The sequence below is a fragment of the Macaca fascicularis genome, chromosome 7, assembly GCF_037993035.2.
Source record: "Macaca fascicularis isolate 582-1 chromosome 7, T2T-MFA8v1.1".
Classification (NCBI taxonomy): Eukaryota; Metazoa; Chordata; class Mammalia; order Primates; family Cercopithecidae; genus Macaca; species Macaca fascicularis.
Window position 1 is genome coordinate 106,874,728 of NC_088381.1, and position 19,429 is coordinate 106,894,156.

At 36.9% G+C, this 19,429-nt stretch overlaps 1 protein-coding gene across 2 annotated transcripts in view; it reads right to left on the reverse strand.

The window, feature by feature from the left end:
• Nucleotides 1-19,429, reverse strand: part of SEC23A (SEC23 homolog A, COPII coat complex component) — an 80,510-nt gene that overhangs the window by 18,603 nt on the left and 42,478 nt on the right. For both annotated transcript variants that reach the window (XR_012415739.1, XM_005561130.4), the window contains exons 10-14: nucleotides 15,983-16,106; nucleotides 13,773-13,853; nucleotides 12,198-12,287; nucleotides 10,638-10,744; nucleotides 4,504-4,657 (exon numbers count right to left, since the gene is read on the reverse strand). Coding sequence is in view for 1 of the 2 variants with exons in the window: in XM_005561130.4 (XP_005561187.2) it covers nucleotides 4,504-4,657; nucleotides 10,638-10,744; nucleotides 12,198-12,287; nucleotides 13,773-13,853; nucleotides 15,983-16,106 (556 nt within the window). In the remaining variant the exon portion in view is untranslated. The remainder of the gene's footprint in view (nucleotides 1-4,503; nucleotides 4,658-10,637; nucleotides 10,745-12,197; nucleotides 12,288-13,772; nucleotides 13,854-15,982; nucleotides 16,107-19,429) is intronic.

The window sequence follows — 19,429 nt, forward strand, 5'->3', positions numbered from 1 at the left end:
TTTCAGTAGCTATTCTAGGAGACTCATTTTCTTGTACTGATAACTTCACTGCTGAATTTTTAGCTATTACAACAACAGCAACACAAATAGAGAAAAAGTAAATACTGTTTAGGTATTAAAAATTTTATAAGTTTTTCCCTAATAAAAAATCTAGGAAATCATACTAACAAATTTCTTTGCCTCAATTTAGCAAAGTAATATAAGTGTTTTCTTTTCCTTGATGACTTACTAGAGTAACTTCAATTAAAAAGAAACATCATTTTTTGTGTACTGTTTTGGAGACAGTGTGCATTAGAGAGCCAAATTGGTGCTGGCACCATATCTGTTTTGGACATCTTTAACATGACAGATAAACCCTTGCTTCCTTCAGTCATTATCATAAAATGGGGTCACAAGACTCATCTGGTCTCTAGCCCCAACTGCCCTGCTGCTGTTGTAAATGCTGCAAAATGTAAAATGTGTAAATTAGAAGTAAAGTACGTTCTGAGGTTTATGTAATTTTGTACTTTTTGCAGTCATCTCATTTAATTAATTACTAGGCCCCTCTGTTTTACATTAGTGTTTGTTTTACAAACATGTCAAACAGTGTGGCAATTTTTGAAACTGAGGTGTGAGACAAAGTCATGGAATCAACCTAAATGCCCACCAATAGACTGGATAAAGAAAATGTGGTACATATACACCACGAAATACTCTGCAGACATAACAAAGAACAAGATTAGCTGGGCGTGGTGGTTCATACCTGTAATCCCAGCACTTGGGAGGCCAAGACAGGCAGCTCACTCAAGGCCAGGAGTTCAAGACCAGCCTGGCCAACATGGTGAAACCCTGTCTCTACTAAAAATACAAAAAAAACACCTGGGTGTGGTGGCGCACACCTGTTATCCCAGCTACTTGGGAAGCTGAGGCAGGAGGATTGCTTGAACCTGGAGGAGGAGGTTGCAGTGAGCCGAGATCGTCCCACTGCACTCCAACCTGGGTGACAGGGCAAGACTACGTCTTGGCCGGGCGCGGTGGCTCAAGCCTGTAATCCCAGTACTTTGGGAGGCCGAGGCGGGTGGATCACGAAGTCAGGAGATCGAGACCATCCTGGCTAACATGGTGAAACCCCGTCTCTACTAAAAATACAAAAAAACTAGCCGGGCGTGGTGGCGGGCGCCTGTAGTCCCAGCTACTCGGAGGCTGAGGCAGGAGAATGGCGTAAACCCGGGAGGCGGAGCTTGCAGTGAGCCGAGATCGCGCCACTGCACTCCAGCCTGGGTGACACAGCGAGACTCGTCTCAAAAAAAAAAAAACAAAAAAAACAAACAACAACAAAAAAAAAGACTACGTCTCAAAAAAAAAAAAAAAAAAATGGAACCAGATCATGTCCTTTGCAGGGACACAGATGTTGGAAGCCATTACCCTCAGCAAACTAACACAGGAATAGAAAAGCAAACACCACATGCTCTCACTTACAAGTGGGAGCTGACTGATGAGAACACATGGACACATGAGGGGCAACAACACACACTGGGCACCTGTGGGGAGTGAGGGGAGGGAGAGCATTGGGAAGAATAGCTAATAGATGCTGGCCTATAATACCTGGGTGATGGGATATCTATGCAGTAAACCACCATGGCACACGTTTACCTATATAAAAAACCTGCACATCCTGCACATGTATGCCTGAACTTAAAAGTTGGAAAAAAAAAAAATCTTGAAGTTGAGGTGTGAGATAAAAGATATAAAAGAAAACAATTCTAGACATAAATCTCCAGAGAATCCTGATAATACTGAAGAATTACAATCATCTGAGTCATTTCAGTGTACTCATGCAACAAGGGAAACACACAAAAAATCCACCTTTACAAGAAAATCAGTGGGTTTTACAGGGGACAGTAATCCAAGTTGTACTATTCAATTTTGTGTCATATGTGACAACCTACAAATTCAGCAATGCCTCTGGCAAAATGGAAAAAGCCCTTTACTACAAATCACAGCCATTTGACAAGCAAAAGGTGATGACTACACCAAGCAGCTTTTAGAATCTCTAAACAATAAAGCATTTGTTGAGACAAAGTCACAATTAGTGAAAAAAAACTAAGGAAGCAAGCTATTTCAGAGCACAACTTATTATCTAGAAAAGGAAAAGTCACACAGTTGTTGAGAAAAGAATATTGCCAATATGTAAAATCATAGTAAATGAAAATGCTAGGACAAGATGCTGTCTGAGGCCAGATGCAGTGGCTCATGGCTGTAATCCCAGCACTTTGGGAGGCCGAGGCAGGTGGACCACCTGAGGTCAGGAGTTCAAGACCAGCCTAGCCAACATGGTGAAACCCATCTCTACTAAAAATACAAAACATTAGCCAGTATGGTGGTGTGCACCTGTAATCCCAGCAGCTCCAGAGGCTGAGGCAGGAGAATTGCACGAACCTGGGAGGCAGAGGTGGCAGTGAGCCAAGGTTGCACCATTGCACTCCAGCCTAGACAACAACAGCCAAACTCCGTCTCAAAAAAAAAAAGATGTAGTCTGAGAAATTGAAAAGGTCCCATTTAAACAAGTACAATAAGTCAAAGCACTGATGACATGTCACATGATGCTGGAGACATCTGTGTATAATAAGCTGAAAAAAACAGATTCTCTACAGATTGACAAGTTAACAGGTTTCACTGATGTCATGTCAGATTTCTAAATAACAGTGTAATTCAAGGAAAATTTCTGCTACAAAGCGAAACTTTTCTGCTGTCCTAAATAAGCAAGGGTCAAAATATATTTAGTGTTATATCTATCTGGAAACAAAAGATTCACCTTGAAGGAACTGTGTTGGCATTTGTGCTAATAGTGTCCCATCAATAGTGGACCCTGTGAGAGATTTAATCTCTCTTGTTTTTAAGGTAATATTGTCATAAAGCTGCTTTTTTCAAAGAGGTACTAGTATAAAAAAACTCTTGGAGGTAAAATGAAAAAAGTTATGAATGATGCTACAAAAACAGCTAGCTTTTTAAAACAAGTCTAGTTCACTCAAGAATTTTTAAAATTACATGAAAACCTACACCAACAACACAAAAAACACCAGACACAGAAATTCGATAGCTTAGCAAATAGAGTTCTCAACAGGGTATTTAAGCTAAAGAGTGCATAAAGAAGTACCTTCAAACAATTAATAAGCCAGAGGTTGCTGACTAAAAATGGAGCATTAAGAACTGGGCTTAGCTGGGTGTGGTGGCTCATGCTCGTAAAATCCCAACACTCTGGGACACCAAGGTGGTAGGGGTGCTTGAGCATAGCAGTTTGAGATTACCTTGAGCAAAACAGTGAGACCCAGTCTCTACAGAATTTTTTTTTAATTAGCCAGGTATGGTGATGGTGGCTCACACCTGTAATCCCAACACTTTGGGAGAAAGAGATGGGAGAGTCACTTAAACCCAGGAGTTCGAGACCTCTCTTAGGCAACATAAGGAGACTCCATCTCTACAAAATATTTCTAAATTTGCCAGGTGTGGTGGTGTTTGTCTGCAGTCTCAGCTACTCAGGAGGCTGAGGTGGGAGGACCACTTGAGCGGGAGAGGTCAAGGCTATGGTGAGCCATGATCATCTCAATGAACTCCAGCCTGCGTGACAAAGTGAGACCCTGTCTCAGAAAAAAAAAAAGAAAAAGAAACTAAGCTTAATAAAGTACTCTATGTCATAATGCAAGTACAGTAATGGTGTTCCGGCATGTTAAAAACCCAAGTCAATCAACGCTACTAATAACTTTATTAGCCTGCATGTTGGTAATCTAGTACCAGATAATACAGACTTGTCTATATTTTGCATGTTAATAAGTATAATTTTTCTACCCTGGTTCATTTCTTTTTTGACACAGGGTCTCACTCTGTTGCCCAGGCTGGAATGCAGCAGCACGATCACAGCTCACTGCAGCCTCAAACCTCCTGGGCTCAAGTGATCCTCCCACCTCAGTCTCTGGAGTAGGTGGGACTACAGGTACACAGCACCACGCCTAGCTGATTTTTTTGAATTTTTTGTAGAGACGGCGGTTTCGCCATGTTGCCCAGGCTGATTTTGAACTCCTGATCCAAAGTGCTGGGATTACTGCCATTAGCCACCATTCCTGACCTAATTTCTTTTAAAAGATGCATATATAACAGTTCCATTAAAATGAAAGTAAAAAACTAAAGCCACAGCAATGAAGAAATATGTTAAAAAGCAATAAAAATTGTTACAATAATACAGAATTAAATTTGGAACTAACTTCATTCCAGCCAATAAGAATAGAAAAATAATAGGTTACTAAATTGTCACTCTTAATTTTTAAGGAAAAAAGGCAATCTAGTTTACTGGAAGAGATTACTGAATTCTACTATTCATTACTGTGCTACTGTCTCAGTAATCTGAATAGGAGTTTCTCATACAGTATTTCAGATACACTGTTAAGTACTTTGAAAGAGATTATGCAACAAACATTTACTATAAATGAAAGCATACAAATTTAGAAAAGTACAGTGTTTACTTCTTACCAGTCGAATGAGTTGTCTGTCCAGCCACCTAAGCACATCTGGACCTTCTTCTGTTTCTGCTCTATATATTGCTAGTCGGGCCATAAGAATGGCAGCTGCCTCCTGGTCAAAAGATGCAGCAATGTTTTGGATTTGAGTTTGAGCATCTGCCCAGCTAAAGACAATAAGAAAGCATAGAAATCCTGCTGAATTATTATATCCACAATGTCATAGTTGGCTACCATACAAATTTAAATTTAAAAGATAAAAGATACAGAAACTACTTCAATATTTCTTTTTTTTTTTTTTGAGACAGAATCTCGCTCTGTCACCCAGGCTGTAGTGCAATGGTGCGATCTTGGCTCACTGCAATATCGCCTATTGGGGTCAAGCAATTCTCCTCCTTCAACTTCCCAAGTAGCTTGGATTACAGCACCTGCCACCAATTCCAGTTAATTCTTTGTATTTTTAGTGAGGCAGGAAATTAAACAAATAAAGAAAAATAAAATTAAAAAGAGAAGGAAACAAGCTTTAGGTGTTAGGCTAACTCATCCCAAAGGCAGTAACGGGCAAAGCCCAGACCCAGGCAAAGTATCGACAACATTATCCAAGAAGCCAGGGCTCAAAGGAATGTGCTCTGGAGACTCTCCCAGCACTCCCTCAAATACAGGGAGAAGAGAAACAAATTTTCCTCTCTCTTATGATGTGAGTAAACCTAAGAGTTTACAGATTCCTGTTTTCTATAACTAGCAACTTCAAGTAGTCTGTTTTATCTGAGCAACACAGCAAAGGTCACGAGACATGCCTGAGTGGGCCTGGATTGCAACCATCTAGGCGCCATAGCAAAGGATATGAGATAAGCCCGTGCAAGGATCTCGAGCAAAGCTAGATAACAGCCATCCAGGCTACATAGCAAGAGTCACTCATAAGCCTGCATTATGAACCTGTCACAGTTTAATTAACTGCCTTTGTTCTGCCTCTGTACATGAGCTTTCACGCCACTACGCTTCACGCCACTATAAGCTTGTTTCAAACTAGTCAACCCCGTTTCAAAAGTGTGTATATAAGCCAAGCCCTGCCTTTGCTTGGGGCCCAGTCTTCGGATGTTAATCTACTGGGTCTAAGTGCACTCAATAAAATCCTCCTGTTCCACCTACTGGTCTCTCCAGTCTCCTGATTCCCACGATATTAGTAGAGAGGGGGTTTCGCCATGTTCATCAGTTTAGTCTTGAGCTCCGGACCTCAAGTGATCCGCCTACCTAGGCCTCCCAAAGTGCTGGAATAACAGGCGTGAGCCACCACGCCCAGCCTACTTTGATATTTCAAAATTCCAGTATTACTTAAACAAATTAGCTTTTTTTTTTTGGAGACAGAGTCTTGCTCTGTCACCCAGGCTAGAGTGCAGTGGAGGGATCTCAGCTCACTGCAACCTCTGCCTCCTGGGTTCAAGCAATTCTCATGCCTCAGCCTACAGAGTAGCGACTACACACTCTGGCTAACTTTTTTGTATTTAGTAGAGACAGGGTGTCACCATGTTGCCCAGGCTGGTCTTGCACTCCTGAGCTCAGGCAATCTACCCACCTGAACCTCCCAAAGTGCTGGGATTACAGGTGTGAGCCACTGCATCAGGCTCAAACTAGCATTTTTTTAAATCACTAATAGCAGGTTTAGTATAGCATTTATTGTTTTTCAGAAAAATATAACCAAACCTAAAGAAATCTTCTAAAGTAAGTGTAAAGGCAGCTCTCCAACCACATTTCTTAAAACATTAAGATTTTTTACTACTCCAGTCGGCATGGTGGCACATATCTATAGTCCCAGTTATTCAGGAAGCTAAGGTGGGAGAATCACTTAAGCCCAGAAGTTTGAGTTCAGCCTGAGAAACAGCAAGACCCTATCTCTAGGCTGGTTGCAGTGGTTCACACCTGTAATCGCAATACTTTGGGAGGCTGAGGCAGGCAGATTGCTTGAGCTCAGGAGTTCAAGATCAGCCTCGGCAACATGGTGAAACTCTGTCTCTACTAAAAATACAAAAATTAGCCAGGCATGGTGGCACATGCCTGTAATCCCAGCTACTCTGAAGACGAGAATTGCCTTACCCTGGGAAGCAGAGGCTGCAGCAAGCCGAGATGGCACCACTGCACTCCAGCTTGGGTGACAGTGCAAAACTGTCTCAAAAAAAAAAAAAAACTTTAAAGACATAAAATAAGGAAGTTTAAAAAAAAAAAGAGATTTTTTTAAGAGACAAGGTCTCACTCTATCACCCAAGCTGGAATGCAGTAGCATGATCATGGTTCCAGTGGCACAATCATGATTCACCTCAAACTACTGGGCTCCAGCAATCCTCGCACCTCCGCCTTCTGAGTAGCAGGACTACAGGCACAGACCACCATACCCAGCTAATTTAAAACCATTTTTTTAGAGATGAAGGTCTCATTATGTTGCCCATGGTAGTCTCCAACTCCTGGACTCAAGTGATCTTCCTGCCTCAGCCGTCCCAAAGCACTGAGATTATAGGCATGAGTCACCACACTTGGCCAATAAAAGATTTTTACGAGTAAAAATAATTGCATATATGTGTGTCCCCACACATAGATATGTAAGTCCCTATATCCAACTTTAAAATTTCATTTAATTTTTTAAATGAAATTTTAAAAAATAATTTTGTATTTAAATATAGAAATACAAACTATACAAAAATAAAGGTTTTCTCTCAACCTAAGTAATTCTTGTTTATTCCACTGGAAAATGAATTAAGTGTCAGAAGTTTCTCATTGGCCTTTCAATCATTAGTGATAAAAATCAAGTAATTAAAATTACTTTGTATTCTTTTATTTCCATGTTAATACACTGCCTAAAACCAATGAAAAGTTAACAAGTAAAAATTTCAGTCTAAGGGAATAATTTGATATTACACATAAAATAGCAGCAATTTATTAAATCCAAATGCTGTATAAATCCAATCTAGTCAAACTGATCCTGGGAAGACTCAGCAATACATTTTATGTTTGTTTGTTTAATATTTCAGATATAGTGACTGGCCAGACATACTTACAGACTTCTTGAAAATAAATGCTGAACCACTTTTACATGTAAGAGTGATCCTAAGGGAATTCAGGCAGTAGCATGTTTAAAATTCTTCTCCCTTCTTTCTGTATTTTTAATTTTCTTTCAATAAGCAAATAATTATTAAATGTTTCCCAGATGGTTGAAACGTGTGAATTATCTCAGTGTAGTAAACAGTAAGAAGCAAAAAAGAATGAGAATGTGTGAAAGAAGACATTGGTAATTTTGAAAGTTATGTTTTAATGCAATTTAAAGACTTCATGATTATACTAATAGTTTGGTTTAGTGTTTTATTAATTATTTTAATTTTAATTTTAAAAATCAAAGAATTAAAAACAACACTGTTTGAATCAGTACTTTCCAAACTTGAATGACCATATTTATTTGCTTTGAACTATGAAGGTGATTTTTTTTATTCTGAAAATATAATGGTGCAATAGAGGAAATACATTCCAAGTGAACACATGCAAATTTACTACTTATTATTTGTTTAGACATAAATTAAAAGGTATGTTCTTAAAGTCAAGTTTAAAGGGCTTCTTGACATTATAAAAATCAGTATTCTACATTTCCCATACCCCTTCACTGTGATTCTTACAACTAGTTTAAACCAAAATTCCTAGATCAAAGTTATTTTCTATATGAAAAATAGAGTAACTTTGTGTTCTCAGGAGCCTTTATTTTCATATGGCTTATTCACTTAACCAAAACACTTGTCTAGGCCCCGATAGTCATAATCCTAGTTTAAAAAAAAAAACACACACACACAACTATAACAAAAAAAAACAAGATGCTCTGATCATTGGAAATGGTTGGGATAAGTTAACTTGAAAAGATGGATGCTTTTGGTAAGACAATGCTATAAATGGCACCATAACACACATATCTCTCTACAAATAGCCTCATAAATTCTGTGCAAACTGAAAATATATAAGCCCATGATATTTCTCACAGACAGCACCCTGTCTCTTGAAAGAGTAATCTAACCTTTTAAAACTTTTCATTTTAAAAATATTTCAAACATAAAGACAGTAAGAAGAGTGGAATAAACTGCTATATATCCATCACCTAGATTGATCAATTGTTAGCATTTTAACACATCTGCATTATCATTCTCTCTCTCCATTTATATATACATTTTTTGCTGAACTCTTCTAGATTAAGTTGGAGACATATGACCTTCTGCCCGAAATACTTTAGTGTCTATCTCCTAAGAACAAAAAATTATCTTATATAGCTCCAATTATTAAATTGGTGAAATCTAACACTGATATATTGTTATTATCATATAGAAAGAGACCATATTCATATTTCCGCAATTGTCTAATAATAGCTTCTAAAGCAAAATTTTTCCCTGACATCGCATTTTGTCCAGGATCACACATTGGCATTAGTGGTAATGTTTCTTTAGTATCCTTTAATCTGGATCAGTTGCTCAGACTTTGTCTTCTAAGACATTTTTGAGTAGTATAAACCAGTGACTTTGTAAAATGTAAAAACTCCCTCATTTGGTATATCGTTGTTTCTTTAAGCAAATGTTCTGAATGTCAAATTTAATGTGTGCGCACACGTGTGTGTGTGCACGCGCACACATGTTGAGAGGCATAAAAAAACTGAGAAGTTTGCCAGGAATCAGTACTTCCGAGTTTCTTATCTGAAATCTGAACAAATCTAAGGGAAGGTTCATTTGACATTTTTTCTTCAAATGAATAATGTATCCCCGTGACATTGTTCCAGGACGTGAAGTCAAAGCAAGGTAACAGAACAGGACAGTCAATCTATGTACAACCCTGTGCTATGTAATAGATCATCCAATACAACTAATATTCAGTTCAAATGTTGTGTTCATGTCCATCACTCATCAAAAGTCTTAAGATTTTCAAGAATGAAGCTAGAGTTTAAGTACAGTTAATGAAAATGAGAGCTACAAATGCCTTCCTTGTCCATTGTCTAGACCATGACTAAACTGGGTAAGTTTACTGATCAACACTTTCCCTATCCAGACAACCAAGTTCAAGACAAATAGAAATAAAGACCAAAGCCTGTTCATTTCTAGATTCACCTCATCTAAAAATCTCTTCCTAACTAAACTCATTCCACAATTATTTTCCTTTTGTTTTATACTTCACAAATATATAGAGATACCAAAGTAGCAGCGAAATAATTTATTTCTAATTCTTAATAAAAAGAAGCGTACTAAATTCAATTAAATTTGTTGTCTCTGCAAATCCTGGGCAAAGATGTTACACAAAATACTACCCTATAATTGAATCTGTTAGATACAGACTTTACCTTTTGTGGTCTCAACAAGTGCTAGTCAAAGTGTGGTATGTGAACCAGTGCCACGAAGTCAATAGAGGAACTAACAATAAATATTTAGAAACTGAGCAACTTCACAAAATAATCTTGTATCTTATTAATCTAATAACATAAAACAGGGAGTTTGTTTTAAATCACTTTTTAGAATTTCATTTTTCTAGTAATTCATTTTTATTGTATTTAATAAAAGCATCTGTACCCGAAGGATTAGGGAAAAAACCACAACTGGCCCTTTACCACAGACAGTGTGAGGACTACTCTATACCACACCGTCATATAGCAGGAGGCTAAGTATGTTCACGGCTTCTGCATTCATACTCTCCCACAACAGAACCTACTCCACAAAGCAGAAGCTGAGTAATGGCTTAACAGATGAATTAAATGACTAATAAAACTTGAAAAAAAAAGCTAAGAATTTTTATCACTAGTTGAAAAGTAATGTGATTAATGTGCTGTCATATATATAATGGATTATATATATTATTATTGACTATTATAGGTAAATGTTTGATTCTTCTCCTCTCACAGGAATGAGGTAAATAATATTTTGAAGGGTGTGTCTTAGAAGTACTTTTTAAAATTGCTCTTACAGTTCTTAGTAATGAATATTGTAGCAAATAAGCTGGGTTAAAAAGAAATAAATAAAATACTATTAGTCACAAATATTCACTTGCTAGTCATGGATGTCACCCAAAATAGGAATCCACTTTGGAAACACAACCCAGATAGTTGTGATATGAAAATCAAATCTCTTAACAAATACAACTTACTTCCTAGCAATGGTGGTCACTCGGATGCGTCTCTGCCCACTTGAATGCTGATACTGAGTCACAAACTGGATTGCACCACGCCCTCCTTGAGGAATTGGAGCATTATGCTGTATAAATATAATGGAGTAAAACCTAAGCAAATTTTACTATGTTGTTGTCATATAATCACACGCTGCATGTCCTAGCACTAAAAATAATTCATTCTAAAATTGATTAGAAGGATACTTATTTCCAATGCATTCAAAACAATTATAATTTGTCACACAGAAGGGAGAAATTAATTTGGGAGAGGAGGAAAATACTCAAGAATGAGAGAAGTCAGTCCTGCTAGGAAATCAATTTTCAAGTAATATATAAGCAAGAGGGACATGAAAGAACAAAGAAAAGGGAGAGCGCAAAGAAATTAAAAGACAAGACCCAAGTGAGGTCATTTAAGCCAAACTGCACAGTTTGGATATCCCTTATCCAAAATGCTTGGGTCCTGAAATGTTTTGGATTTTATATTTTTTCAAACTTGGGAATATTTGCCTTATACCAACTGAACATCCCCAAATCCAAAAATCCAAAATCCAAAATGCTCTCCAATGAGCATTTTCTTTGAGTGTCATGTCAGCATTCATAAAGTTCCAGATTTTGAAACATTACAGATTTCAGATTTGAGATGTTCAACTTGTAACTGGATAAAGAGAAACTGAGCTAAGTCCTCGTCCCCTAGGTATAGAAGATGAAAGCAGAACTTTTAGGAACATAATCATATGATGAACAACCAACCAATGAAAGATTAATAATGAGAAGAAACTAATAGCAATATATAATAATTATCATCAGAAAGAAATACAAGTAGTCAATAGGAAAATTTTATTCATGCCTTCTGACAAGACATTCTTGCTTTGTTTTTGTGTGTCATTTTGTTTTGCTTTTGTCAATAAGAGTCAATATATTTCTTATAAATTTTAATATTAAAAAAAACTATTGCACCTGCCTTAGGAAAGCTGATTGTTAATATTTTATGGTTCATTTTATGCCTAAAAACTATTAATAAATAAGTCAGTAATTTATATTCTTCAATGTGATTAACTACCTCCTGTGGCAGAAAAAAAAAAAAATCTTCCCAAATATGATTACTTTCCAAACTTTTTCTAAGGATTTTCACATATGAGACCTTTCTTGTAGGAAGACTCATATATCATATACACTTTGTGACAACTAGAAAAAGCTAGACATCTAATTGCAAAAATGCATAAGTAGAAGGGAATTTTAAGTAACTGCATTTATCCTTCAAGTTTATATTCAAAAAGAAAGAAAGAAAGAAAACAGACTAAAAGTTGGGCTATCCAAGGTTTGGCGTTCGTAGGTTTCCCTGCATTTCTATTACAATATGTCCTCTCACCAAGGAGTTTAGCCTTGAAAAATAAAAATAAAAAACAAATATAAATTCCAATACAGAAAATAAATTTTGGGTTATATCTACTATAGGAAAAAAATATATGAACTATTCATGGTCTAAAGTAAGTACTTATTCAAATGTACATTTTGATATTCAGATGTAGAAAGTCATACCTGATTGACAACCTCAAAATATATGGCTAAGGTTGTAGTGGGACTAAGTCCACATATCTTCCACTGACATGTGCCACCTGTTCCTATCTCCTGTAAAATAAAATAAAGCATGTTTGAAAGTTAGAGACACAATTTATTAATTTTATATTAAGGTGAAAAAGGAAAAAGACCATAGGGGGAAAAAAGTCATGTTTCAAACTAATTCAATGATGTTAAGAGCTTAAAATATGTTAAGACTGTAAGTATATTATAAAATAAAGCATTTTTTACATAATAAAAACAAAATAATTTTTACATAATAAAAGTAAAATTCAAATTCTTGCTAAGTAAATTACAAAAGTATTAATATAAGTTCTTCATACTGTTGTTGTTAAAAACATATGCTATTTGGCCAGGCGCAGTGGCTCACACCTGTAATCTCAGCACTTTGGGAGGCTGAGGCAGGCAGATCACAAGGTCAGGAGATGGGGACCATCCTGGCTAACATTGTGAAACCCCATCTCTACCAAAAACACAAAAAATTAGCTGGGCATGGTGGCAGACACCTGTAGTCCCAGCTACTTATAAAGCCAAGGCAGGAGAATGGCATGAACCCAGGAGGCGGAGCCTGCAAGTGAGCCAAGATGGCACCACTGCACTCCAGCCTGGGCAACAGAGCGAGACTCTGTCTCAAAAAATAAATAAATAAAAAATAAAAGCATATGCTATTTAATGAAGTAATTGCAACTAACGTTATCCTTCTATCCAACTACTGGATCTGTATAAAGAGGAACTGATTTAATATATAATATATGCATTTACGAACACATGTTCTCTGGATGAGAATTGTTAAGCACTCTGATTCCCAAGAAAATGTCATAGATATAGATAGGCCTTTACCATGCAAACTGCTTATATATATTAATTTTTTAGCTTTGCCATTTTTAAAGTTGATTACCTACTTTGTATTATTTGTCCCATCATCCTCTCTACAGCTACATTTTACAGTGCATTATACTTCCATTAAATTGGATAAAAAGAACATAAAGAACTGAAATTCCAAATCTGGCTAATTTGGTTACTTTTTTGAAAATTCTGGTAACAAAAATCAATTTAGAGCTAATTTTGACTTTCAGAAGTCTCCAAATTTCCAAATCATTAGTTGTTTTTTTTTTTTTTAGGTACACTGGGGCAAGACATAATTTAGGCATAAAAAATAGAAGACTGGTGACAGTACAAAAATTTTAATTAGGGGTAGATGGGAAAAGGGTATGCAGAAAGAGCAACCACAAATGGAGGTATACCAATGGAAGCTGAACTACATAAAACAACCAACATAAGAATTCTGAAAGGAATGCTATAGGCTGCCACCCCAAGTTTTTGTTGGTGCTATCCTGTGCATTCACTGTATCTTCTTTTTTTCTTTTTTGGCGGGGATAATGGGTGGGGAACAGGGTCTCTCTATGTTGCCTGGGTTGGTCTCTAACTCCTGGGCTTAAGCAATCCTCCTGCCTCAGCCTCTCAAGTAGCTGGGATTACAGGTGCAAGCCACAGTTCCTGGCCCTATACTTTCTTTTTAGAATAAACACAACTTACATTTTCAGACACACAGGGTCCTTTAGAATTGAGTGACACACAGGGTCCAATAGCTCCTGAAATCTTTATTTCCCTTGAGGTCTGCAAAATAAGAATATAGCATATTCGGTTTCCTCAAAGGTAAGTTCAAATGTTCAACTACAGGTGTATAAGAATATAAGATTCATCTATATTTAACACTCAAAGCCAATGAAAATATACTAACATGAAAAATAATCAATGAGCACTTCTATGCTCACTGCCAAATTAAAAATCTGGCACTGACCTAATTTTAATCTTCTATTTCCATTAGCACATAGGAGGTCTCCATTTGGGAACCTCATCCTGACTTCACACTCCTACCTACCCACCCAAAATTCACATATCCTAATCCAAAACCTTAGACACCCTATTCTATTTTTCCTCCCAGAGAAAATCTGTCACCAAGATTGGTCTCTACCCAGTCTCTCCTGCCACCAAAATTTAAGCTATCACAATACCTTCTAACTAAAAAAAAAAATTAGAAAGCCTGCTTTTCTTACTTGAGATTCTTTTACCTGACACGCGCAGAATAGCACTGTCAGATGAATCTTACGCAAAATACCTAATATGACACATATGTCTGCACACTACAACCAGCTCCCACAAATTTAAGCTATTTCCCCTCATTCCAATACAAAGCATCTACGCTCACTGGGCAGTTTTCTCAAACATACAATGCTGATTCTCACCTCTATGCCTCTCCTCACACCAGGTTCCTGAATAAAATGCATTATCCTCTAACATCTTTAAAAAAAAAAAAAAAAAACTGTGGCCAGGCACGATAGCTCATGCCTGTAATCCCAACACTTTGAGAGGCTGAGGCGGGTGGATCACCTGAGGTCGGGAGTTCAAGACCAGCCTGACCAACATGGAGAAACCCCGTCTCTACTAAAAATACAAAATTAGCTGGGCATGGTGACACATGCCTGTAAATCCAGCTACTCAGGAGGCTAAGGAGAATCGCTTGAACCCAGGAGGCAGAGGTTGTGGTGAGCCGGAATCACAACACTGCACTCCAGCCGGGCAACAAGAGCGAAACTCTGTCTCAAAAAAAAAAAAAAAAAAAAAAAAAAAAAACTATAAGTCACACTCCTCTAGAATAAATTGTGTCCTATATATGTTCATTTTTCTTCTCTAAACCTTTATAGCATTTTTATAATTATTACATCATTCTATCACATGCACTGTTTTCTTTTCCTGCCTCTCTATCAAGAGAATGCTAAGTGTCTCTACAGCAAGACGTGTACCTTAGATATCCCTAGACATCTCTGTAATTTCCCACACAATGTTGGGCATATAGCAAGCATTCAATAAAACAAGTTTAATAAATATTTAATGAAAATTCAAAATTAATGTGCTTAGAATTAATTTAAAAATAATCAATTAGGATTAGAAGCACTTAGCCTTTGGGTATTTTAAATCCAAATTTGAAATAAATGATAGAATTATGTAATAACAACTAATCATAAAACAATTACTGATTATCCAAAGGTAAAAAACAGTTTCCTCTTAAGTTAGATAACAATTCCCATCATTAACCTGGCACTAACGTAAATAGATTTGGCTCTACAAAAGATAAAACAGGCTGGACATGGTGGCTTATGCCTGTAATCTCAGCACTTTGGAAGGCTAAGACAGGCAGATCACCTGAGGTCAGGAGTTTGAACCAGCCTGGCCAACATGATGACACCACGTCTCTACTAAAAATACAAAAATTAGCCAGACACGGTGGCACACACCTGTAGTCCCAGCTACTCAGGAGGCTGAGGCTGGAGAATCACTTGAACCCAGGAGGCGGAGGCTGCAGTGAGACAAGATCATGCCACTGCACTCTAGCCTGGGCGACAGAGGAAGACTCTGTCTCAAGAAATAAAAAAAATTAAAAAAAAAAAAAAAGATAAAACATACTTTAAAGAGTTAAGCCCTATATAAAGAAAAAAATAAAAGTTAAAGAATTATTTTACCAATATTGTTCTACTTTTCTAACAATTGTTCAGAAATGCTCAAGTAAAGTCTCATACATTGAATGATGACACTCTTCTGGTGAAGAAAATCTCTAACTCAGGTTTAAATAAAAAATAACCACAATTTTGAAAGCAAATACTAAATTTGATTAATGACACTTTAGAATTATACTCTGTAAGTTGTCTCTTGATAGCATATCACACATGCCAAGTTTTCGTTCTTACCTTTATTTCTAGTGTACCACCAAAGCCCATTTTAAACTGTCCATGCATGTCTTTGGTAAAGACTCTTTGAAAAGTTTGTTTGAATAAGGAAGTATTGAAAGAATCACCCATTACCATGTATCCTCTGCGTGGAAAGAATAAAAAAAAACACTTGACACAGTTACTGAGTCCGTGTGTTAAAATCGTAGAAGAAAATTACCTCTCAAGACTACCAATAAATTTTAAAGACATTTCCCAAAATGTGCTGTATTACTCATTTTTAATATTCAAATATATATGAGAATATCCTCACCCCACAAATAATCTCAATTCCAAGGATAACAGAGTGCCCTTAACAGTTGCATTTGTCCTTGGCAATTTTTAAAAAATTATTCTTTAAATAGGCAATATATCCATTATATTACAAAATTCAAAAGGTACAGAAGAGTATACAGTAACAAATGTTCTCCATATTGGTAAAGGTACCTGACAGTTTCCAGCATGCATTCTCTCTTTTTTTTTTTCAGACAGGGTCTCACTCTGTCGCCCAGGCTGGAGTGCAGTGGCACAATCACGGCTCACTGCGCCACAACCTCCTGGGCTCAAGCCATCCTCCTACCTCAGCCTCCCAGGTAGCTGGACTACAAGTTGCACCAACACGCCCAGCTAATTTTTTTGTTTTTTTGTAGAGATAGGGTTTTGCCATGTTGCCCAGGTTGGTCTTGAACTTCTAGGCTCAAACAATATGCTCACCTCGGGTTGCCAAGGTGCTGGGATTACAGGCATGAGCCACCCATCCGGCTCATTCTCACTCTTAAAAACGAGTATGTGTGTGTATGTATATGCATGTATTGCCTGTGTCACATGAACACATACACGTTATACCGAGCAAATGAGAATGGAAGAAAATTAAGAGAGTATTTTCACTTTATACACTTACTTTAAATTTTTTTCAATAAGCATATACCTACTTTTTTAATTTAAAAAAATGTTTAATATTAACTTGAAAGTTAAAAACTATTTTGATACCATTCCTTCTCTAATAGATTGGCAAAAATCAGTTTGACGGCAACATATTATGTTGGTGAAGCTATGGAAAAACGGGCACTCTCATACACTTCTGCTGGGACTGCAAAATGGTACAACCCCAGTACAGAGCAACTTGATAATATCTAACAAAATTATATATGGATTTCCTCCTTAATCCAGCCACCCCACTAACAGTAATCTATTCCAAAGATATTGTAACAAAACAAAAACAGAGAAAAGACATTCACAAGGTTATTCACTGAAGCACTATTTGTAACAACAAATGTTTTTTGTTTCCTTTTTTCCTTGTGTTTGAAATATCGTATTTCAAACACAAACTCAGAATAACACAAAACTGAAAACAATCCAAATAATCATGTAATTAGAGACTAGCTGAAAAAATATTACATCCACACAATGGAGTAATACACTGCTACAGACTGATTTCTAGGATATAAGTGAAAAACACAAAGAGGGGAAAGATGTGTAAAATATTCTGTTTATATAAAAGGGGGGTACACATATGCATACAAATATTTAGACACACTTGTTCACATTTTTAAAATACTTTATTACTTAAACATCAATAAAAGATACAATCAAAAATTGAAATAGGCAAAAGAATAAAACTGATGTGTTGTAACTAATTGACCATAATTTTATTTTTGATATCATTAAAAGTTTTTATGTTATCTCTGATGCTTATTAGAAATTGCATCCTTTTACGTTTTTTAATGTTACTGGTACCTACATTTATAATTAAACTTTGTACACTGACCTTGATCCAGAAGTCTTGCCAACTTCACATATTAATATCAATAGTTTATAGATTCTTTCAGATTTTCTACAAACATGTTATCTATGATGATCTAACTCATCATTATACCTGATAATACATCCCATTTCTCTGCTCCCTTTTACAGTAAACCTATATAAAGGAATTGTCCACACCCTTACATCTATCTTCCAAATAAATCCAAAATCCAACTACTTCCCACCATCTGTACTACCATCACTTGGTATTCTTACATCCCTATACTCTACTAAAGACAAATGAAGTCAGCGATCTTTTTAAACCATTAAGTCAGATCATCAAACTCCTCTGATGAAAACTCTCCAATGCCTTCCCATCTCACTCAAGGTAAAGTCCAAAGCCCTTTAAACAGGCCTTTGAAACCTACCCTCCTCACTCACTCCATTCCAGCTACTTTGTTCTCCCCTTGCTATTTCTCAACATCACAGGTACATTCTCTTTTTTATTTTTTGAACCCAGGTCTCACTCTGTCACCCAGGATGGAGTGCAGTGATGCAATCGTGGCTCACCACAGCCTGGACTTCCCAAGCTCCAGCAATCCTCCCACCTCAGCCTCCCAAGTAGCTGGGACTACAGGCACACACCACCATGCCCAGCTGATTTTTGTATTTTTGGCAAAGACAGGGTTTCACCATGTTGCCCAGACTGGTCTCAAACTCCTGACTCAAGCAATCCACCCACCTCAGCCTCCCAAACTGCTAGGATTACACAGGTGTGAGTCACAGCGCCTGGCCCCAGGTACATTCTCAACTTTGCACTTGCTATTCCTCACTTGGAATACTCTTACTTCATATACGCACATGACTCACTCTCACTTCCTTACATCTTTGCTAAAATATCACCTTCAATAAGGCCCTGCCTATTCATCCTATTTAGAACTGCAAACCCCAATTCTTCTTTCCTGACCTTTTTTCCTTCCCAATGGTATCACCATCTGACATCCTATCTACCATACTTATCCCATCTCCTCTCATTAGAACTGTATGATCTAACATGTGGCTAGTTAATTTAAATGTAAAGCAATTAAAATTAAACTTTTAGTTCCTCAGTCATACTTACCACATTTCATTGGGACAGCACAAAGAATATATACACTGGGAAATTATACGGAAGAGTCCTGCACTAGAAGATAAGCTCCATGAGGGCAAAGATTTTTATGTTTGGTTCACTGCTTTACTTGCAGTGCCTTGAGCAGTTTGCTACATAGCAGGTGCTCATTCATTTTGATTAGATGAATGAACTGAATAAATAAACCTGAGAAAGGGTGACATATCTAATCGATTTTTAAGCCTAATTATTTCAAAAATAATAACTGCTCATGGAAGAGGAAAGAATATCTCCCAAGTCATTCTATGAAGATAGTTATCCTGATGCCAACACCAAGCAAAAGAAAACTACAGGCCAGTATCTCCTATGAAGACAGATGCAAAAATCCTCAACAAAATGCTAGCAAATTGAATTTAGCAACAACAAAAAGGATTATACACCATGACCAAGTGAGATTCATCCCAGAAATGCAAGGTAGGTTTAAAATCCAAAAAGCAGTGCAATATACCATATTAATAAGGACAAAAGCCACATTATCATATCAATAGCTATAGAAACAGCATTTAACAAAATCCAAA